At 39.7% G+C, this 24,729-nt stretch overlaps 1 protein-coding gene across 1 annotated transcript; it reads right to left on the bottom strand.

Annotated features, from left to right (window-relative positions):
- Window positions 1–674: 674 nt before the first annotated feature.
- On the bottom strand, window positions 675–24,420 carry LOC135480165 (anaphase-promoting complex subunit 5-like). Its single transcript, XM_064759929.1, has 18 exons — window positions 24,365–24,420; window positions 22,429–22,664; window positions 20,771–20,853; window positions 20,166–20,278; window positions 18,086–18,326; window positions 16,524–16,590; window positions 15,951–16,052; window positions 14,845–15,041; window positions 14,407–14,488; window positions 11,978–12,070; window positions 11,322–11,389; window positions 9,702–9,815; window positions 8,878–9,001; window positions 7,218–7,414; window positions 5,495–5,632; window positions 3,356–3,503; window positions 2,567–2,729; window positions 675–1,565 (listed from the first exon to the last, which is right to left on the bottom strand). Exons 2-18 carry the CDS (start codon window positions 22,609–22,611, stop codon window positions 1,354–1,356), a joined length of 2,325 nt encoding a protein of 774 aa, XP_064615999.1. The 5' UTR covers window positions 22,612–22,664; window positions 24,365–24,420; the 3' UTR covers window positions 675–1,353.
- Between the last annotated feature and the right edge of the window lie 309 nt (window positions 24,421–24,729).

Below are 24,729 nucleotides of genomic sequence, written 5' to 3'. Positions count from 1 at the left end.
CCAGCTCATGCTGGCTTTCTCTCCGGCCGTATGTGGGAAGGTCCTCCAGCAACCTGCAGATGGTCATGGGTTTCCCCTGGGCACTGCCCGGTTTCCTCCCACCATTATACTGGCCGCCGTCATATAAGGGAAATATTCATGAGTATGGCGTAAAACACCAATCAAACAAATAAATACATATTAGTCCCTGCATTTTTTCCATGGTCATCATGGATGTGCCCAAACATTGCTCTCATACCCCTTGATCAGGCACTGACCAATGAAGCTGACAGATTTGGCTGCATCTTTATGTAAGAGTGTTAGCAAGGGGGTGGGAACTTACGCTACGCGCTCCAGTTTCCAAGGTAGGAAGAAACAGCAGTGCTTAGGGTAAACCACTAACCTTTGGCAAGTTACTAACACTCTTTCCCATGTGTGACACACAGGTTTGAACATTGTACTAATACATGTAATCTTAACAAACATTCTAAGCAAACGGCTCAACAAGTGCCATCTACCCCTTATTGCCACCAAGGCCCTATGAATACTGAGAATGGCGAAATCTACAGATTTCCTGTCCAAGGATTAAATTCCACCACATAAGTAAAAAATTCTTGAGAACAGCAATAAACACCCGTCAAATAAATAACTACATTGTAGGTCATCATGGCAAAGGAATTGTTTCAACAAATCACTCTAACAAAATGACGTATTTCGTATTCAAGGTGACTTTTACAGAGATTTTCACAAAGCACTTTCTACTAATTGTGGCATGGCTGTTTGTGTGATATCAGCCATGCCACATCTATAACTAATACAGAAATGGTAACGTTCCCATGGCAACTATCTGCAAGGCCATATTGTCAACCTATAATTCAAGCAAGACACAACACGCACTGTAGTTAAGATAGATTCCCTCTGAAACTTGGGAAAAACGCGTCTATCTAATGTGAAATCTCTCTCTCCACATGAATTTTGCGCAAAATCAACAGACACATGACCATGGGTCTATATCATAACATCCCCATCTCGCTTTTAAGGGTGATTTCACCTTACAATTTTGATCCTAAAACTGTTGCTGCAGGATCCAAATGATGCACACCTGGAACAGGTATGTTACTTATGAGATAACTGACATTCCCTCAGACATTTTCCCTTTCCTTGTGTCCTTGACCTTTTGTACAGAAATCATGAGATGTAACAATGGCATGCAGGTGCTCCCTACATCTGTGCCTGTCACTCGTGCATATCTGGGAGAGATAACAAACATTCCCCTAAGACATTCTGCCTTTCCTTGTTCTTGATGTTTTTTCCACACAGGAGAAATATCGAAAAGAAAGAATGGTCTGCAGGTGTTCCTATACATCTGTGTGGTCACACTCCATTGACCAACACCTGGGAGAGGGTGGGATTCTGTTGATCCAACTGACGGAATTTCCGCGCACAGTTGTTGCGTTCTGTCTTGTAGCCAAGGTCATGGTAGAGCCGAGCCTGGAAGTACACAGCGTCTTTGACCCTGTGATGAGCTTCGACCTTGGTGAAAAGGTCAATCACAGAGGTCATCATGGCTGCCACGGACAACAGTACTGTGATAGGAACAATGACCAATTAGTTATTGGCTGGTTTAGAATGGAGTATGTGTTTTCTCCAATGCTGGTTAATGCTGCATCGAGAACAGATCACAATAAAGCTTAACATTTCTGTCACATTTGTTGAGAGACCTTTAACGACAATAGTACGTCTAACCCCATTACAGGACCATAATGTATTCAACTTGAAGATCATAGCTGCAGTCATATTATAGCCTGATTGAATTTGACCTTGTTCCAAGGGCAATGTCAACCAACACCAAACATCAATATCAGATGTTTTCTGTTTTATCACATGTCCCAATCTATTTATCTGAAAGACATACACACAAGAATGGTGGGCCATGTTTATGGATGGAAGAAACTGATGTGCTCATCAGCGGGAAGATGTACCTTCCTGACAAAGCTGCAGGTAAACCTGTGCGCTATCTCACGCAATTCCTTGACACATTCACTGTAGTGTATTCACAGCTTTGACAACTGTGTTTACCTACTTCTACCGTCTGCCCTTCCTTAAAAATGGGACATTTTCCATTCGCTCTGAGTTAATGTGTGCATTAAACAATGGTTTAAACACTCCAGCATGTTCATATAATTCTCAGTAGAACTATGGGACAAGTAAATGCAATCAGTAGAATTATCCAAGTAATTGCACTCAGTAGAATTATCCAAGTAACTGCACTCAGTAGAACTATGGGACAAGTAATTGCACTCAGCAGAACTATGGGACAAGTAATTGCACTCGGTAGAACTATGGGACAAGTAATTGCACTCAGTAGAATTATCCAAGTAACTGCACTCAGTAGAACTATGGGACAAGTAATTGCACTCAGTAGAATTATCCAAGTAACTGCACCCAGTAGAACTATGGGACAAGTAATTAGTAGAGTCTTCCATCCTGGCCTATCCCAGCATACATTGCGGTACACTCATATCCTTACAGGATTTTATCATTCTAGAAGCCTCATAAATAAGGTAAATAATTTTGATTGTCTCACCTGACTTTTTCTCTTTGCTCGTTTGTTTGCTGGTTGCAGCCACCTGGCACTTGGCGTACAGGTACAGCACTCTTGCCTTGTCATACACAGTGCCGTGGACAAGGATTATCTTCAAGTGCTCATCCAACAATGACAACGCCTGGTTTGGCATCAGGATGTGCAGCTGATAACAACAACAACAGACAAGTTTTCCCTTATGTTCTGGCAGTCAGACCTTTCTGCGGGTTTCTAAGAAACTTTCACACATGTGACATGCAGATATGGAAATAGATTTTGTTAAAGGACACATGACCTTTGTCTAAAGGAATCTACAAATTACCTGTCCAAGGCAGGGTTTGAACCAGGACATTGTGTCTCACAGCAATAAAATGTATATGGTAGAGATTTCATACAGGTAATACAATACAGAACTGATAAAAACACCTGACCAGATGATCCAAGGTGTACAAGCATTCAGAAACAATCTCAATGTGAAGAAAGTCGCTACCAAATAGGGGTGTTTCGAGTTGTTAAAGGTAAACACAGATCAACTGTGTCATGTGACTTAAGAAAAATGTTAAGCAACCTTTGTTGACAATAATTTACCAAGTGCCATATTTCTGTTATGCAACATCACAAAAATAAGAAGTTATGCTTTTTAGACTACCTGTCAGATACATTATATATATATGTATATATATATATAGATAAATAGATATACATACACATTTGGTCTGGTGTTGTCCTGTGACCAGTGCTCATCACCTGTTCATATACACACGAAAGACAGCAATACATCATATATCTCACCTGAACGTAGGCCAGGTAGACCCCAGCTAGAGCAGCCAGGTATTCCAGGTGATGACGCCGGGCCTGCGTCAGGCAGTCCAGTAGGTGAGGTATGGCTACCATTGCGCTTCCTGTCTGACACAGCAACTCTGACAGCAACAATAACAACCTGCAGTACAAAAACGATGCTTATGTGAAACTCAAAAACAACCTGTAGAACAACAAAAACACCTGTGCAAAACTCCAAAACAATTTCCTGAAATACAATAAGCAGATTGTAAGCACATGTAAGCTGTTATTAAAGGTGAATTTTACTGAATCCTGATGAAGGTGGTGTGTTAAGAGGTTACTGACGAACTTTCCCACATACAGATTTTCACTGACATATATCAATTTTCCTCAAGCAAGATCTTCCCTGGAAAACAACTGACAATTAAGTATTTTACCTACTAAACATTCACGAAACATTTTACCTACTAAACATTCAGGAAGCATTTTACCTACTAAACATTCAGGGAGCATTTTACCTACTAAACATTCAGGGAACATTTTACCTACTAAACATTCAGGGAACATTTTACCTACCAAACATTCAGGGAACATTTTACCTACTAAACATTCAGGGAACATTTTACCTACTAAACATTCAGGGAACATTTTACCTACTAAACATTCAGGGAGCATTTTACCTACTAAACATTCAGGAAGCATTTTACCTACTAAACATTCAGGGAACATTTTACCTACTAAACATTCAGGGAACATTTTACCTACTAAAAATTCAGGGAACATTTTACCTACTAAACATTCAGGGAACATTTTACCTACTAAAAATTCAGGGAGCATTTTACCTACTAAACATTCAGGGACCATTTTACCTACTAAACATTCAGGGAACATTTTACCTACTAAACATTCAGGGAGCATTTTACCTACTAAACATTCAGGAAGCATTTTACCTACTAAACATTCAGGGAACATTTTACCTACTAAACATTCAGGGAACATTTTACCTACTAAACATTCAGGGAACATTTTACCTACTAAACATTCAGGGACCATTTTACCTACTAAACATTCAGGGGGCATTTTACCTACTAAACATTCAGGGGGCATTTTACCTACTAAACATTCAGGGGGCATTTTACCTACTAAACATTCAGGGAACATTTTACCTACTAAACATTCAGGAAGCATTTTACCTACTAAACATTCAGGGAACATTTTACCTACTAAACATTCAGGGAGCATTATACCTACTAAACATTCAGGGAACATTTTACCTACTAAACATTCAGGGAACATTTTACCTACTAAAAATTCAGGGAACATTTTACCTACTAAACATTCAGGGAACATTTTACCTACTAAAAATTCAGGGAGCATTTTACCTACTAAACATTCAGGGAGCATTTTACCTACTAAACATTCAGGGAACATTTTACCTACTAAACATTCAGGGAGCATTTTACCTACTAAACATTCAGGAAGCATTTTACCTACTAAACATTCAGGGAACATTTTACCTACTAAACATTCAGGGAACATTTTACCTACTAAACATTCAGGGACCATTTTACCTACTAAACATTCAGGGACCATTTTACCTACTAAACATTCAGGGGGCATTTTACCTACTAAACATTCAGGGGGCATTTTACCTACTAAACATTCAGGGGGCATTTTACCTACTAAACATTCAGGGAACATTTTACCTACTAAACATTCAGGAAGCATTTTACCTACTAAACATTCAGGGAACATTTTACCTACTAAACATTCAGGGAACATTTTACCTACTAACCTTTACCTGCTTCCTCTAACCAAACTCTCCAAAAAGTTCCAGCAGGAAATTGACCTTGCTATATCCAACAGTTTGTTTGAGCCTGACCCACACCTTGACAGTTTGTTGCAAGAAACCAAAATGATTTTATGACCGCTGAAAAAAACGTCAGAACCAAAGGTCTACACTCTACTCAGGACAAAATGTTAATAAACCCATGAAAAAATCATTACAAAGTCGCATGAAAACCAGTCCCGGGACTTCTGCTTCATAACGGAGATTGCAGCCATTTCATATGACTTTGTCACAGAAGTGTAGTCAAGTTTTCCAAAAGAAATCGTTCACTCCCACATGGCTAAAATGACTTGGTTTCTGACCTGCATCTGTACTCTGTTGTGAACTGGAGCTCGTCTGTCAGGTGCTCTTCTCCCCACTCTTGATCCTCTTTCAGCAGTTTATGCAATAGAGTCAGTGCTACAGTTGTCTCCCCTCTCTCCTTCAACAACACTGCTCGCCTGCATTGATTTAAATAGAAGGCATAAAGGAACACTGTGAAAAAGTGTATTTAAGACAAGCCTGAATAAATATGTGTTTGAAGGCAATGACAACTGGGTTTCCATGACAACCTCTACTTTGGGTAAGTGCAGATTTGGAAAAATATTGCTGTTGATGTATCCATTTACCAAGAAAAAAACTAAAGCACAAACTTCAGGAGTTAAAACAAAGACAAGAAAATATATTTGTATTCCTGTAACATTTTCTTGGGTTACTGAAAGGTAATGATCTTCTGGTTATCATGGTAACTATGGGATATGTATCAATTCACGGAAAATCAAAACTGATATCTGCTTCATGCAGACACATCACCTATCTGCTTCAGGCTGACACACCACCAGATATCTGCCTCAGACTGACACATCACCTGATTTCTGCTTCATGCAGACACATCACCTGATATCTGCCTCAGGCTGACACATCACCAGATATCTGTTTCAGGCTGACACATCACATGATTTCTGACTCATGCAGACACATCATCGGATATCTGTCTCATGCAGACACATCACCTGATATCTGCCTCAGGCTGACACACCACCAGATATCTGCCTCAGACTGACACATCACCTGATATCTGCCTCATGCATTCACATCACCTGATATCTGCCTTACGCTGACACATCACCTGATTTCTGCCTCATGCAGACACATCACCTGATATCTGCCTCAGGCTGACACATCACCTGATATCTTCCTCATGCAGACACATCACCTGATATCTGCATAATGCTGACACATCACCTCATGCAGACACATCACCTGATATCTGCCTCATGCATTCACATCACCTGATATCTGCCTCATGCAGACACATCACCTGATATCTGCCTCAGACTGACACATGACCTGACATCTGCCTCGTCCTGACACATCATCTGATATCCGCCTCATGCAGACACGTCGCCTGATATCTGCCTCAGGCTGATACATCACCTGATATCTGCCTCAGGCTGACACATCACCAGATATCTGTTTCAGGCTGACACATCACATGATTTCTGCCTCATGCAGACATATCACCTTATATCTGCCTCAGGCTGACACATCACCTAATATCCACCTCATGCAGACACATCACCTGATATCTGCCTCAGGCAGACACATCACCTTATATCTGCCTCAGGCTGACACATCACCTAATATCTACCCCAGGCTGATACATCACCTAATATCTGCTTCATGCAGACACATCACCTGATATCTGCTTCATGCAGACACATCACCTAATCTCTGCTTCATACACACACATCACCTGATCTCTGCCTCAGGCTGACACATCACCTGATATCTGCCTCATGCAGACACATCACCTGATATCTGCCTCATGCTGACACATCACCTGATATCTGCCTCAGGCTGATATATCACCTGGTATCTGCCTCATATACACACATCACCTGATATCTGCCTCAGGCTGATACATCACCTAATATCTGCTTCATGCAGACACATCACCTGATATCTGCTTCATGCAGACACATCACCTAATATCTGCTTCATACACACACATCACCTGATATCTGCCTCATGCTGACACATCACCTGATATCTGCCTCATGTTGACACACTGCCCTCATATTATCTACACTTTCTTCAGCTAGACTCCAGTTCCCAGCAAGCATTGCCTTCGTAAAATTCACTTCCTGTTCGCAGGCCATCCATATATGGGCGTACTGAGAGGACGCTGGGTAATGTTTCTTAATATTGTTGATCACCTCATAAGCAGCTGAATAACAGCCCTGTAACAACAACAACATGTGTATGGTTGGCATATTTAGCAAGATAATACAACTGGACATTAAAATTTTGCTGGCGAGGTTTACCTCCATTTCCAAGCACGATGAGTAAATTTAATTTAATTTGATTTGTGTTTAATGCTCTACTCAAGTGAGTGGGTGGAAGAAACCAGAGTGCCAGAAATAAACCGCCATCCTTTGGCAGGCAACTGACAAACTTTTCCAAGTCATGTACAGATTTTCCCCCCCCAAAACAAGGTCAATGTGCATGCCATATTTGTGGAAGCCTGTTGAATGTATGTATGTATGTATGTATGTATGTATGTATGTATGTATGTATGTACATGTATGTATGTATGTATGTATGTATGTACATGTATGTATGTATGTATGTAGGTATGTATGTACATGTATGTATGTATGTATGTATGTATGTATGTATGTATGTATGTATGTATGTATGTATGTACATGTATGTATGTATGTATGTATGTAAGCTTGATAAATTTAGCTGTCTGCCAGAAACCTGCAGATGGTCATGGGTTTCCCCCGGGCTCTGCCCGTTTTCCACACACCATAACGCTGGCCGCCATCGTATAAGTGAAATATTCTTGAGTACGGCGTAAAACACCAATCAAATAAATAAATAAATAAACTTAGCCATTTACACCTGATGTGAACACTTCACACCTAATGAATATGGCGCTTAACCAGCTGATACCTGATGAGTATGCTGCTGAGCAAGTTTAGACCCAATGAGTATAGTGTTTATTCCATTTACACCGATGAGAATGGTGATTAGCCAGTTTACACCTGATGAGTATGGTGATTACCCAGTTTGCACCTGATAAGTACAATATTTAGCCAGTTTATACCTGATGAGTATGGTATTTAATCAGTTTGTACCTGATGAGAATGGTGTTTACCCAGTTTACACCTAATGAGTATGGTACATGTATTTAGCCAGTTTACACCTGATGAGCATGGTATTTTGCCAGTTTGTGCCCGATGAGAATGGTGTTTAGCCAGTTTTTACCTGATGAGTATGGTGTTTACCCAGTTTACACCTGATGAGTATGGTACATGTATTTAACCCATTTGTATCCCATGGGAATGGCCAGTTTTTACCTGATGAGTATGGTGTTTACCCAGTTTACACCTGATGAGTATGGTATATGTATATAGCCAGTTTGTATCCGATGGGAATGGCCAGTTTTTACCTGATGAGTATGGTGTTTACCCAGTTTACACCTGATGAGTATGGTATATGTATATAGCCAGTTTGTATCCGATGGGAATGGCCAGTTTTTACCTGATGAGTATGGTGTTTACCCAGTTTACACCTGATGAGTATGGTATATGTATATAGCCAGTTTGTATCCGATGGGAATGGCCAGTTTTTACCTGATGAGTATGGTGTTTACCCAGTTTACACCTGATGAGTATGGTGTTTACCCAGTTTGTACCTGATGAGTATGATGTTTAGCCAGAGTACAGAGCGCTATACAGCCAGGTTCTCCACAATGATAAATGCCACAGTCAGATGTATCCAGGTGTAGGATCAACTGTGAGCACATAGAACTCATCTCTCTGGAAAAGGAAAACTCAATGCTGAAGACACGTAGAAAGACAGGCAGACAGGTACAGACAGACAGACAGACAGACAGACGAACTAACATGGAGAAATGAAGCTCCTTTTTGCTCTACTGATTTGCTACACATACCTTAAGCGATTTTTATTCATTTGACTACAGATAACCTCAGGAATACTTCAGTGACAGTGTTGTAAGACTGGAGGAAAGCGGAATGCCCGGGATGAACCATCGGCCTTTGGTAAGTAACTCACAAACATTTCCACATGTAGCACACTGGTTCCCTCCACCAATCCTCCAAGAAGGATCTCAATGTGCATGCCATATCGATGAAGGCAAAAGATTCCATTCCAAGAAAACACCCGCAGTTGCTCTACTACAGTCACCGAATTTGCTAATGATGATGGTAATGACAATGATGATGGTAATGAAAATGATGATGAGAGCAAATATACAATCCTCACGCCATTACTCTTTGGGGAGCCCCCAAGTAACAGTGTACACCTGGATACTACAAAAATTTTAAGACAAATTAAATTAATCAAAAAATAACTTATTGGCTTACAAATAATGCAATATACATCATATTGTACATCATCTAGCTGTGAGTTTACAGTCAATGTATTCATTGATGATGATGATGATGATAGCAAATATGCAGTCATCATGGGACAAGCTATAGGAGTAGTCATGGTTACCTTTTGCCATACATCTGCCACAGGGCTGCCTTCTGAGCATAGCTAATACACATGAAGTTTAACTGAGAATGTTTGCAGCTCAGAGAGTCACTCTTCACAAAGTGCTCGAAAATACTGGAGAAGAAAAGAAACAAACATCAAGAAAATGCAAGTATGGTTTATCATAGTGTAGTCAGTATCACTACTACTACTAGGCAAATTTGAATATAATTATAATGGACAAGTCAAGGCATCTATATGCAACTTTAGCTGTTTACACCAGACAGGCATTTTCTTTTTCATTATTATTGACTTATTTCATTGGTGTTTTATGCGCTATTCCAGAATATTTCACTTATACGATGGCAGCCAGCATTATGATGGGAGGAAACCGTGCACAGCCCAAGGAAAACCTACAACCATCCGCAGGTTGCTGACAGACCTTTCCACATACGGCCAGAGAGGAAGCTAGCATGAGCTAGGCTTGAACTCACAGCGTCCGCATTGGTGAGAGACTCCTGAGTCATTACGCTGCGCTAGCGCGCTAACCAATTGAGATTATTATTGAACGCAAATATACTATGAGACTACACAAATATACCAGATACTGCTTACTTCATGTAAAAAATGACAGCAGTTTGCCCTCGTAGGACTTAATATTGTAGAACACGTGCATCAACAATTTATGGAGTCAAAATTAGATTACTGCAAGGCAGTGCTATCAATGTTCTGTTGTAGTTGAATTTTTTCCATTAACAGAGTGGGGGGCCTCCGTGGCTCAGTTGGTTAGCGTGCTAGCACAGCGTAATGACCCAGGAGTCTCTCAACAAGCTGTGAGTTCAAGTCCAGCTCATGCTGGCTTCCTCTCCGGCTGTAAGTGGGAAGGTCCGCCAGCAACCTGCGGATGGTCATGGGTTTCCCCCGGGCTGTGCCCTGTTTCCACCCACCATAAAGCTGGCCCCCCCGTCGTATAAGTGAAATATTCTTGAGTACGGCGTAAAACACCAATCAAATAAATAAATTAATAGTGAAATATTCTGGAATACTGTCTTTCAACATCAGCTTTACTACAGACTTTCCTAACAGTTGCACTATGAAGTAAATCTGCTGCATTTACACTTTTGTCATACCTGATTTTACATTCACACCTTACAGTGAGGCCACCCTGTACATTTCAAGAAATTGCATTCCCTTTATTGCGCATGCTTTTGTTGCTAACCATGATTCTTTTTCCAAATTTTTTTTTTCAGGATCACACAAATATTTCTTGGCATACATTCTAAGCTTTGGGCAGGTATGAGTTTTAATGATGAAAGTTTGAAATTCTGGGCGAAAGGACACAAGGAGACAGGTAGTGATGAGGCTGTGAGTGACATCCCCTTGGTGTTGCTAGGCACCCCTCCCAACTGCCGGCATAGAAAGGTCCAGATTTTGAAGGTCAACCTGCGTCAAGATTTTTATGACTGCTTTCTCACAGGCTGTGCCAGGTATGCACCAAAGCTTATTGGCCACAGAATGTTTGGGGCTGAGCTACAGCGCTAAACGTCAACACTGTCGCTTATGGAAAACTAATGGGGGTCTGTGGCCAGCTAATGAATTAAACAGAAAATTCTTCCAAGGGAGATAACCATGTATACTGACCTGGCAGGTTTGACCCCAGATAACGCATCATGCCGCGCATAAGCCTGGAACCCTAATGATGTCAGGTACTGAAATGTTGAAAACATCTTAAATAAACAACAAGAATTGGCATCTTCACCATTAAAAGGTGAATCTTAAACTTAAAACTGGCTGATTATAGGTTACTTTGTAACACAAGAAAAGGGTGTTTTCATTTCTTGAATTCATTTCTTGAGTATAGCTCAAATGCAAACACAGAAAACTGATCCATCTAGTTTGGACTTTAATTTAAAATGGCAGAAAAGCTTATGAGGCGAAGAAAACTAAAATGCATGCGGTACACCACTATCTTTCACCTGGTTAGTGGTATTTCTTTTATTTATTTATCTGATTGGTGTTTTACGCCGTACTCAAGAATATTCCATGACTGCTGCCAGCAATATGGTGGGAAAAAAGCAGGCTGAGCCCTGAAAGAAACCCAGTGTCATTTGCAGGTAGCTGCCAGACTTTCCAACATACCACCGGAGAGGAAGCTAGCATGAGCTGGATTTGAACTTGCATGAGGCAACCACAGATGCCCATTATTCCTAACTGACACCCTCTCAGTTCCTCCCCCATCCAACCCCACTGCCAGACAGGCCTGTGAATTACTTAAGGGTAGCATAGGTTGAACTCACTGGTAGGTTCAGATCATCACAGTTGACTGTTGACCTCTCTATCTGATTCACAGCTGTACGTTCTCCTCCAAGCCTAAACCTGTACAACCAACCCTGTCAGCAAAAGAAGACATTGGATTATACTTTAGATCGTCTAACTACACGGCCGACTTTGAGTGACAACATTTCACAGGAAGGAGATGTTCCCACAGTATCTCACTTGTCAATCAAATTTATTAACACAGACAATAAAATCACGTGGATAAATGTAGAAGACAACATGACAAAAAGAGAAAAATTTACACGAAAACCAATAAGGAATTCTGATTTGTTGCAAACATGCTTCAGCCCCGTGCTTTGAGTGAAAAGTTGGTCAGTCTCAGAGGCTCGCCATTTGGTGATAGAGGACAAGTGAATAAAGCGGGGGATGGGTAGAAGGCTGTTTAACTTAATTTTTCCAGCATAATAAATATGTAAAAGTTTAAAGAATTGTCTTGTTTCAAAATTCAATCTTTTTCACATTTACTGTGCTAAAATGAACAACAATGACAGAAAATAAAAGATAAAAAGATGAAAAAATCATTATTTCTTAATTTACTTATTGTATTGTATATTGTATCATGGGATTCTCACAACACCAATTAAAACGTGCATCATTTACTTCCAGCGCATTCAAAGCACGAGAGTAAAACACAGAGGACTGAATTCATCATCTTAAATTTTCAATTTCTGAATGATTGTGAAACATCCTGTTTTACAGTGTTTGATTTTGACATGACAATCACTTATGGCATGACCTAAATCATTTGGATTGGTTACTCACACTGTACAACATTTTGACACGATAATCACTTATGGCACTACCTAAATCATTTGGGTTGGTAACTCACACTGTACAACATTTTGATTTGTTATCACTTGTGGTACTACCTAAATCATTTGGATTGGTTACTCACACTGTACAACATTTTGACACGGTAATCACTTATGGTACCACCTAAATCATTTGGATTGGTTACTCACACTGTACAACATTTTGACACGGAAATCACTTATGGTACCACCTAAATCATTTGGATTGGTTACTCCCACTGTACAACATTTTGACACGGTAATCACTTATGGTACTACCTAAATCATTTGGATTGGTTACTCACACTGTACAACATTTTGACACGGTAATCACTTATGGTACTACCTAAATCATTTGGATTGGTTACTCACACTGTACAACATTTTGACACGGTAATCACTTATGGTACTACCTAAATCATTTGGATTGGTTACTCACACTGTACAAAATTTTGACACGGAAATCACTTATGGTACCACCTAAATCATTTGGATTGGTTACTCCCACTGTACAACATTTTGACTTGTTATCACGTATGGTACTACCTAAATCATTTGGATTGGTTACTCACACTGTACAACATTTTGACTTGTTATCACTTATGGTACTACCTAAATCATTTGGACTGGTTACTGACACCATACAACATTTTGACTCACTTACTCCATACATGTACATGTATTCAGATTAAGGGTTCAACACCTTCGTCTTGGTGTTTGTTGTGTAACCCAATACCACTGAACCTTGTTTCGAATCGAGTCAAACAGTGAGAATGCGCAGCATCCAAGGGATTTGACAAGGTAAGAAACATGGCTCATCAGGATCGGGTTACACAACAAACACCAAGACGAAAGTGTTTAAGTGTACTGTACCACAAGAAATGAAGAAAATGTGGCAAAAACTGTATATTTCATGATGCCATTCTGTTTTACTCCCTCCACAGAGTTCATGCATTTTAGACCAATCAACGACAAGCTTAGGCTAAAGCAGTTGACCTAGAAACCTCAAAGCTGTGTATGTATGACATCATGTCTTATTGTTGTGTGACACAGAAATGAAAAAGTTCACAGTATTATGATGTCATACCGCTGAGCTCGCAACATCTTGAAACAAATGTTTCTTTTTTATTGTTATGGCATCTGGGTGTAAAATATAAAAAATATAAACAGTGCGAAATAACACTTTTTTCTCTGAAGGAAATCCTGATAGTTTACCTTTATATTAATCAGGAAGCAAATCTAGCAAGTAAACAAACTCAAATTTGTTTATTTGTAGACATAAACAGCACGAAATGATATTACTCAGGGAGGTAAACATACCAGCCGGTGTGTTGTGTGACCCACTCGTTGTTTGAAAGGTCATCTCTATTTAACATGTATGTTTGCACACGGCCCACAACTAACAGCGTGGTAGATTGGTTGCTCACACCATAGAACCTTTTAACTTGTCATTCCCTTACTTCATACATGTGCATGATTCTGATTGGTTACTCACCATACAACCTTTTCACTTGTGATTCACTTACCACATACATGTGCATGATTCTGATTGGTTACTAACTTACAGAATACATTGTAATCATTGGATAATCACTCACCAGGGCATGTTGCAGACAAACATGGTCATTTGATTCCTGAGCAAGTTTAATGGCTTCTTGCAGCGCAGCTAAAGACTCTTTTCTGGAAATCAAAAAAAAAAACTACATAAAACTACATTTTTAACTCATTGCATTCAAATTGGTTTCATTTATTTATTTCTTTGACTGAAGTTATATTCTGTTCTCAAGAAAATTTCACGTATACTACGTCAGCCAGCATTATTGTGCAAAGAAACCGGGCAGAGTCCAGAGGAAACCCACAATCATCTGCAGGTTTCTGTCAGACCTTTCCTCTTACAACTGGAACATTCTAATTGGAATTTTGGGGAGAAAAGTTGAAAGTTAAACATTATTCAGAAAAGTAAAAAACTGCTTGTAACATATGGTTATTAATTACTCAATTACTCAGGAATTACTCAAAACTGCCAGTTTTTCTACCTATGACCAAATCGGAAGTGGAGTGACGCCAAGTTAAGAGCTGCATATCTCCTGCCAATGTCCTCATCCTTGGACTTGTTTGAAGAGTTCCCCGAGTCAGTGGAGGTAAACTTGTGTCTGTCAAAGTAGTGATAGTGATTATGGATAGCAGTGCAGTACTCTTTCACCCTTAGGTTGTTCAGGTAGCTCAGGAAATGCTGCAAAACACAACAAATAAATATTTATTTCATTGCTTGTTTAAGGTGGAGGATAAACCCTTGACTTTTGGCAAGTTCCTGACAAAATTTCCCATGTGTAACGTACAGAGTGTAAGACAAGCGGCCCCAGGATCGCAGAGCAACGTGTACAGGCTTAGTCAGAATTTCTGTGGTAACAAGGTCAAAATATTGCTTGATAACGTTAACCCTTGTTAATTTATTGTACAACAACTTTAGGCTAAAATAACAGAAAGGAAGACACCAAATTTAACGATTAAAATTTAGACTTAAGTCTAAGATTGTGATCCCAGCGCCTCCTCTTCAACAAACACTACTGTATTTCTTCAGCCCTTTCGCATGTTTGCAAGGTGTTTATTTAAGCATATTCTGAAGGCATTATTCTGTGCTGACTGATAAAATTACACATTTTGCGAAGCCCTGAAACTGGCCAATCCAACCAATGGAGGTTTGTCTCCAAGAACAAAATTGCACTGAAAGTTGCTCTTTCATCTGTGAAAAGGCTGAGGAATTAGGGTAGACTTTGATACTGGCCATCCGAATCGTCCTGTATAAACATAAGGCCAGATCAGTAGTCAGAGCTGGGGAATCCAGCAATTCCCTTTGCAAGGTCGCATTTAAGTCCACACTTCAAGTGTCCTAGCTACTGAAGCATGTAACTATGTAGAAGACATATAACTGACTCCGGAGAGACACACGACCATCCGCAGGTTGCCAAGAAGAAGCCAGCATGAGCTGGAAATGAAATCACAGAGGCTCCTTGGTGATTGCACTCTGTTGGCATGCTATCAACATCGGCCCCCAAATGTTAGTAGTTGTGAATCTGAAAATAAAATGGACAGATATCTACATCTGTAAAATCTGTGAAACAATTGAGCCATTTATACTCACCGCTTCTGTTAAGTCAGGGTTTATTTTCAGAATCTCTGAAATCTTATCCTGAAGTTTATCAGGGGGCATTGCTTCATTTTCATTGTGCTGTAGTAGAAAAACCTGGGGAAATGAAAACATATTATTTACAATTTTTTGCTAAAAAAACTGACCCTGAAAGGTTTGACAACAGCAGCTGAAGTGAAGCTCATGTCCTATTTTCAGGAATTTATTTCTTTATTTGATTGTAGAACTCAAGAATTCTTCACATTTATGATAGCTTTCACTTTCACAGGTGACCAACACTATATTTTGATGAGTGAGTCTACCAAAACATGGAATTTCCCCTTGACAAGAATAGCTTGCATTAACATATTTAAACTTTCTTCAACATAAGCCTTAATGAAGATACCACCTTAATGAATATATCACCTTAATCAAAATATTACCTTAATCAATACATCAAACTGAATCAAGCTAATTAATACATGAATTGGTGTTTGTTCTGCCCTTACTTTCACTTGTTCAACTCGAACGTCAAGCCACATCTGCTGAGCAAAGCAGTAACATCCATGGCTCAAAGCTAACACTCACCTGTTGTGTGATGAACAACTCTGCCTGCTTCTGTGAATAAAATCCCTCAGTTATTTCTTTACCATACCTGTAAATGTAAGAACAAACGTTTCTGAACCATGGTAATGATGACAAATTTGATTTATTTGATTTGTATTTTAAGACTGTACACAAGAATTTTTCACTTACAGTGGTCTATTTCTTTGCTGGAGAAAAACTGGATAGCCACGGGTAAATTATTTAATTTTTCCACCTGTGAAGTACAGATTGTCACTCACAGAGCGCGATCAATTTGCATATAAGATGGTGCAAGGCTAGTGCCCTTCAATGTAACATGGCAGAAGGCTAGTGCCCACCAATGTAACATGGCCGAAGGCAGAGCCCTCCAATGTAACATGGTGGAAGGCAAGTACCCTCCAATGTGATATGGTGGAAGGTCAGTGCCCTTCATTGTAATACTGTGGAAGGTAAGTGCCCTGCTATGTAATATGGCAGAAGGCAAGTACCCTCCAATGTAATATGGTGGAAGGTAAGTACCCTCCAATGTAATATGGTGGAAGGTAAGTGCCATCCAATGTAATACTGTGGAAGGTAAGTATCCTCCCATGTAATATGGTGGAAGGTAAGTACCCTCCAAAGTAATATGGTGGAAGGCAAGTACCCTCCATTGTAATATGGTGGAAGGTCAGTGCCCTTCATTATAATACAGTGGAAGTTATGTGCCATCCAATGTAATATGGTGGAAGGTAACTACCCTCCAATGTAATATGGTGGAAGGTCAGTACCCTTCATTGTAATACAGTGGAAGGTAAGTGCCATCCAATGTAATATCGTGGAAGGTCAGTGCCCTTCATTGTAATACAGTGGAAGGTAAGTGCCATCCAATGTAATATGGTGGAAAGTAAGTGCTCGTCAATGGACTTCATGAAAGCCCACGTAAATGCCTATAAGACCATTATCGACTGCTTATTACATGTACTTATTTATTTATTTGATTGGCGTTTTAATATTCAAAAATATTTCACCTATATAACGGCCAGCATTATGGTGGTAAAAAACGGAGTCTGGGGGCAACCCACAACCATCCACAGATTGCTGGCAGACCTTCTCACTTATGGCCGGAGAGGAAGCCAGAATGAGCTGGACTTGCTCAGAGCGACCGCATTGGTGAGAGGCTCCTTGGTCACTGCGCCATGCTGACCTACTTGGCCATGGAGGCCCGATTTATTAGAGGTAGGGTCCGAAAAGAATAGAAGCGGGGAAACTTTGACGATTCTCCACTCATTCTAGGAGAGAACAAAGATCAATTGAAAGAAATTCAATTTCAATGTTGTCATTATCATGTTCTAAAACGATATTAAGTATCTCACAATTTTCAGATGTTTATCTATTTTTCATCTTCATTTCAACATCATTTTCATGATAAACATCACTATCTTTAACATCATCACAATCATAATCATCTTAAACCATCATCAAGTTTATCATTATCATTAACCTTCACATTATAACCTTTACCATAACTATCATCATCTTTAACATAATCGTCAATTTATCATTTTAACATTATCATTCCAACTTACCCCTCACTTAAACTTAGATCCTCCAGATTTTTAGTCAAGTTAGACTTTGGCAAGTTTTGAAAACTGGGTAAGCTCATGGATAGTTTGGCTATGGACTTGCTGAGTTCTCCATTTTCTTCGTCTGTGGGAGCTGCTGGAGGGTAGACAGCCTCATAGTACAGCTTAAAACGCCCATATAGGGAGATCACCTGGCTAAAGCTCAGCTTCTCAAAAGCCAGAATCATTCGTCGGATGAACATGCCTGGAGAAAATCACACCCACACACATATGTCAAGATGCCGTTTTTCCAGCACACACTTACATCTTTTATTTTCATCTTAACATGCCAAATCTTTGTTCAGGAAATTGCTAATTTGTTAAATATGTAACAGGGACCTTGGCATCATTATGATGACATTTAATGTTACATTCCCAGCTCATCGTGATGACGTCACATTAAACACAATATGACATTTATTTATCTTATTGGTGTTTTACACCATAAATCAAGATAATTTCACCTATGCCACGGCGGCCAGCATTATGAGCGAGAAAACCAGGAAGAGCCTGGGGGCAAACTCACAACCATTTACAGGTTGCTGTCAGACCTTCTCATGTATGCCTGAAGAGGAAGCTAGCCTAACATGAGTTGAACTTAAACTGACAGCGACCGCATTTATACCGAAAGGCTCCTGGGTCATTACACCACGCTAGTACACTGGCTGGTCCCGGAGGTGCCCTGTAACATTGTAGATGTTGCCCTACAACTTATTGATGTCACCATGGCTCAAGATCCTGTTTCACATTAGCACCACCTCATGAGATTAAAAAATATGCCGCCTCCCCATTACTGTTTTCAAGAAAATAAAGGTCCACATTCTCTAATACAGCATTCCATTTTCTGGGAAGTTGCCCCCTTCTTTTTCTGTTAAATACTGTGGTGCGTTAGCACTGTCTATTTACTTACTTCACTGTTTTATTATGCCTTAGTCAATAAAGTTTTTTTCAAGTAGCACATTTTCTTTGTTTCTGATTGATTCATCCACTTCATATGGCCACTTAAACAGTCTAATTACATCCTGATCAGAAAACCCTTAGTGCTGACCTCCAAAATTTTAAGGCCTTTCTGACCTTCTGACAGTGCATTTTGATGCACCAAAGATTCATCCACTTCATATGGCCACTTAAAGAGGCTGATTACTTCCTGATCAGAAAACCTTTAATGCTGACCTCCAGTTTTAAGGCCTTTCTGACCTTCTGACAGTGCATTTTGAGGCACCAAAGATTCATCCACTTCATATGGCCACTTAAAGAGGCTGATTACTTCCTGATCAGAAAACCTTTAATGCTGACCTCCAGTTTTAAGGCCTTTCTGACCTTCTGACAGTGCATTTTGATGCACCAAAGGTTAAGTAAAACGCAGGATATTTGTAAACATCATATAACATTAGGCTTTCATGCCATGCTCAAAAAATTTTCAAATACGTCTCGGATACTGCGATGGTATGTAACGCCCATTGGAGATCCCTTTAAACCTGCTAGTTAAATTCCAATATCACAGGAGAAGAAAATGTAAATATTAATCAAATACCATTGAAAAGAGTATGTATTTCCTCGCAGGTACATGCGATTAAAAAAATTCTAATATGTACTCAAGCTGATAAATTATAAATAAAGTTAATGCCAACATCCGCTGTGGGCGACTCCATTTTGCCTAAGAACTAGTCCTGAAGTCTTCTGTGTTTGGGGAGAATTGCTGTCAGAAACCGCCAAAGTGCACTTCGTACATTTCCGGTAGAACTCTTCTTCTCAGAAGGTAGCGAACAGTACCGTTCATTTACCCGCTTGACGATTGGGAAACCGGAATGTTGGACATAGGTTCCGAGTTTATAGGAACAAGCAGGCAGTTTTAATGACTCTCACTGGCTGAGAGGCAACACACCCCCAGCATAAATTATTGGGTATTAAAGATGGAGGACGCGATGGAATCAGCGATTTATGCCAGCTTTGCCGTTTTCAGGCTTTACGTGTATGGCGAGGAAAAATGGCAAAATAATGCAGCAAGCTAAAGTTAACCATAGCTTGTCTCCACAAGGATTACCTAAGAAACTTGTCTTGCTGATCACAGTCCCTCTGTCAGTAGACAGAAGTTCTGACAAAGTCTGGAAGAAATCCATGATGGGGCTGACTCCGTCAGAGTAGAACTCTTTCAACCTGTACAACAAACAATCAGGAGACATGTCACAAAACTTAAAAGTTTTTGTACCAAAAGGTATATAATTTCTCAACCTTTTTACGTACAAGAGCAACTTTCAATGTAAATTCTGCATATCCCTAATTTGATTTTGGAGACAGAACTACATTGGTTTAATTGGCCAATTTCAGGGTTTCACAAAAAGTATTAATGAATTACTAATTAATAAGGCAAAAAGTAATGAATTACAGTATGTGCACTTTTAATTTTAAACTTATTTTTTGATACATGCAATTATAGTTCATTTGTCCTTTTTTGCTTTGGTGTTTTCGCCGTACCTAAGAATAGTTTACTTATATACGATGACAACCAACATTATGATGGGAGGAAACCCCCAACCAATTTTATTGTTGTTTAACGCCAGACAAAATGCAAGGTTTTAATTAATTAATCAGCAACATCCAGAAGAATTTTTCTCCCTGCCTATCTTGTTCTCCACAACAGCATTATACCTGTTGGAGAAGGCTTCCTGTAATGAGGGACTGAGAGTTCCCTTCAGGTTGTTCAGAAGTTTCTGCAGTGGTACATCTGGGCTCTGTCAGGGGAGAGAGAGAGAAAATAAACAATATTAAGAACAATACCCTAATGAATCCTGACCCTCTCCACCTAATGTTTCGACACACCTTCCTTCTAATACTGAACGCTATGACACTTACATGAAGAAGTCTTAGTACACAGGTCATGATTTATTTATTTAGCTGGTGTTGACCTCGTGGAGACTGCACTGGTGAGAAGCTTCTGCGCTGGTCATGAAGACGTCAGAAATTTGAGACTACAGACAGTGTAATATATGATGAAGTTTGATCACAGAGGTCATGAGACACCAAAATTTTGAGGCTAAATTCTTACCCTTTATCTGAAGAAGTTTGAGCACACAGGTCATAAGACAGGAGAAATTTGAGACTACAATCTGACACTTTACCTGAAGAAGTTTGATCACAGAGGTCATGAGACAGGAGAAATTTGAGACTACAATCTCACACTTTACCTGAAGAAGTTTGAGCATACAGGTCATGAGACAGGAGAAATTTGAGATTACAATCTTACACTTTACCTGAAGAAGTTTGAGCACACAGGTCATGAGACAGGAGAAACAAGAGATTACTATCTCACACTTCACCTGAAGAAGTTTGACCACACAGGTCATAAGACAGGGGAAATTTGAGATTACAAGCTCACACTTTACCTGAAGAAGTTTGAGCACACAGGTCATGAGACAGGGGAAATTTGAGATTACAAGCTCACACTTTACCTGAAGAAGTCTGAGCACACAGGTCATGAGACAGGAGAAATTTGAGATTACAATCTCACACTTTACCTGAAAAAGTTTGAGCACACAGGTCATGAGACAGGAGAAATTTGAGACTACAATCTGACACTTTACCTGAAGTTGTTTGAGCACACAGGCCGTGAGACTGGAGAAATTTGAGATTACAATCTGATACTTCACCTGAAGAAGTTTGAGCACACAAGTCATGAGACAGGAGAAATTTGAGACTACAATCTGACACTTCACCTGAAGAAGTTTGAGCACACAAGTCATGAGACAGGAGAAATTTGAGACTACAATCTGACACTTCACCTGAAGAAGTTTGAGCACATAGGTCATGAGACAGGAGAAATTTGAGACTACAATCTGACACTTCACCTGAAGAAGTTTGAGCACACAAGTCACGAGACAGGAGAAATTTGAGATTACAAGCTCACACTTTACCTGAAGAAGTTTGAGCACACAGGCCATGAGACAGGAGAAATTTGAGACTACAATCTGACACTTCACCTGAAGAAGTTTGAGCACACAAGTCATGAGACAGGAGAAATTTGAGACTACAATCTGATACTTTACCTGAAGAAGTTTGAGCACACAAGTCATGAGACAGGAGAAATTTGAGACTACAATCTGACACTTCACCTGAAGAAGTTTGAGCACACAAGTCATGAGACAGGAGAAATTTGAGACTACAATCTGATACTTTACCTGAAGAAGTTTGAGCACACAAGTCATGAGACAGGAGAAATTTGAGACTACAATCTGATACTTTACCTGAAGAAGTTTGAGCACACAGGTCATGAGACAGGAGAAATTTGAGACTACAATCTGACACTTTACCTGAAGAAGTTTGAGCACACAGGTCATGAAGTTCCTCATCTGTTTCTGTGTGAAGTATTTCTCATCTGACTTGCTCTTCATCACACTGTAGTCGTAGATTAGACTGAGGACGGAGAGTTTGTGGGGTGTGACCACCTCCTTGAGGGGCTTCTTCGCAAACACCCCCACACTGATGGCATCCATGACACACTGTACACAAGAGGGGCAGGAGAGTTGTTAGACTATGGCTCCTTAGCCTACCCAAAAAAGAAAACGTTTTTCAAGGACTTAATAAGACATAATAAAAACTGTTTTCCAGCATTCTCAAGTATGATTCAGCTTAAAATACAAACTTTCATGTGGAGATTAATATACTGTTTTGTTATCTGCCCTTTAAAACCATAATACTACATGTTATTTAACCTTGAACAGTCAAGTGTGTTCAAGAACATACTTCTTTTTTTTTCAAGAAATATCAATGCCTCGAAAGCCCTTCAACAAAATTCATGATGTGCATGTGTTTTATGGACCAATGGGGAAATAGAAAAATATGAAGATCTATATAGGTTTTGCAGTTCTGACTTCAAACAGAATGACATCCAACTTCTGTTAGATCCCTGGAAATTCCCCCCATCACCTGAAATTGGATGTAAATATGCTTGGGCTTCTATGACATACTTAGTCATTTTTCAGTCATATTAAAGACGATGAAGGGTCTTTAGGCGTGTATCCATGCATCCACTGAAGTATATATCATGCCGAAGTCACAAGACATGACACATCACTCAGTCCCATTATACTGACACTGGACCAACCTGCAGTCATGCAAGGCATAATCACCCATGTGTGATATGGGTCACACTGGTCACAACAGTCTCAACCTGCAAACTTCATGCAAGACTACGCAAGACAATATGTCACCCACTTCTTTGCTACCACAGAAACAAACAAACAAACATATAAAAAAAAAACAAACAATGAAAGTGAATCCACAAAACTCCCTGCGCAAGAATGGGTATGAGGGAAATATCATGTGCAGTGATCACTCATAGTTTGGTAATTCTTCAACCCCACCTCCTCCTGAGATCCTCTGGAGTCCGGGGACAGAACTACACAAACATACACTGAATTGTATATATATATATAAATATCATAAAGATGACATGTATTTGCAGTCATGTTGGATCACTAACAAACTAATTTCATTGGCCAGAGCACATAATAAAAGGCACATTCCTGGATAGATAACGAAATTTTTTAGTCATGTTTTATATGTCAATCCTACATGTTAGAGATCCAAAAAGTCTGCATCTGTTAAGACAACACAAAAGCACAATTCCTATCATGAGATTGTTTGGCTTGTTTTATTTTCTCAAAGAGGGTGAGGTGGTGGTATCTGTGAGTCCAAATGCCTGCTTACATGTATTTACATTGTTGAAGACATGACGTGACTGACTACCTTGCGCACTACAGTTATACTAGCCTAGCCCGCCATAGTTTACTGACTAAAACTATGCAAGATACTCCTTGCAGCGTAGAGTCATGACAGTCTGCGTGGGCCCAAACAAACATGACAACAAACGCTGCTGTCTGCAGGTGGAGTGTGTCATCAGAATATACTGTCCTGATCAGTTTTACTAAGAATACATGTGCAATGTGGGAGCATGCAGAGCTCTGACCATGTTAATGTTAATTGAGCGCTGCTAGTGCTCCATTGTGATCTCACCTTCCGCCAGGTTAAAGTGTAGTGAAGTGGCAGGGCTAGGCTGTTAGTGTTAAGGCTAGCTCTAGTAAAATGGTGCTATATTTCTACCAGCACAAGGTATTATTCTCTCCATTGGAGAAGTCGATTTGATTTTTGACTAAACTAGTTGAAAGGTTTGTATCAGGAAGATATATAGCGGTTTTAACCGAGCTCTTTCATGCCTTATCTCGGGAAAACAGAAATACACATTACCGTTTTCATTCATTAGAGCGAACGTGATTTTAAACTTTCATTTTCCTCACGAACCCAGGAACGCACTGAATGAAACTGGGATATTGAGAAAATTGGCTTAATTTAGTGAGAAAATTTGCTTGTTAAAATAAAATGTATTTTATGACGATTATTTTTTGTTAAATATTGAAATTTAGTGCTGCCCTGTAGCGCCTTCGTGTCAAATTTGAAGTTTACCCCTATAAATATTACCCGATGCAAAACCGGTTTTATCCTCATGCATCGGCTGAAAGTTTAGCTTTAATACCTTCTTACAGATGATGCAATTAGAGCATTGTCGTAATAGTGGTATGTTTTATTATTGGGCTCACAGAGGGGAAAGTAGG

The sequence above is a fragment of the Liolophura sinensis genome, chromosome 13 (genome assembly GCF_032854445.1).
Source record: "Liolophura sinensis isolate JHLJ2023 chromosome 13, CUHK_Ljap_v2, whole genome shotgun sequence".
Taxonomy (NCBI): Eukaryota; Metazoa; Mollusca; class Polyplacophora; order Chitonida; family Chitonidae; genus Liolophura; species Liolophura sinensis.
This window is presented reverse-complemented; position numbering and strand designations above follow the sequence as displayed.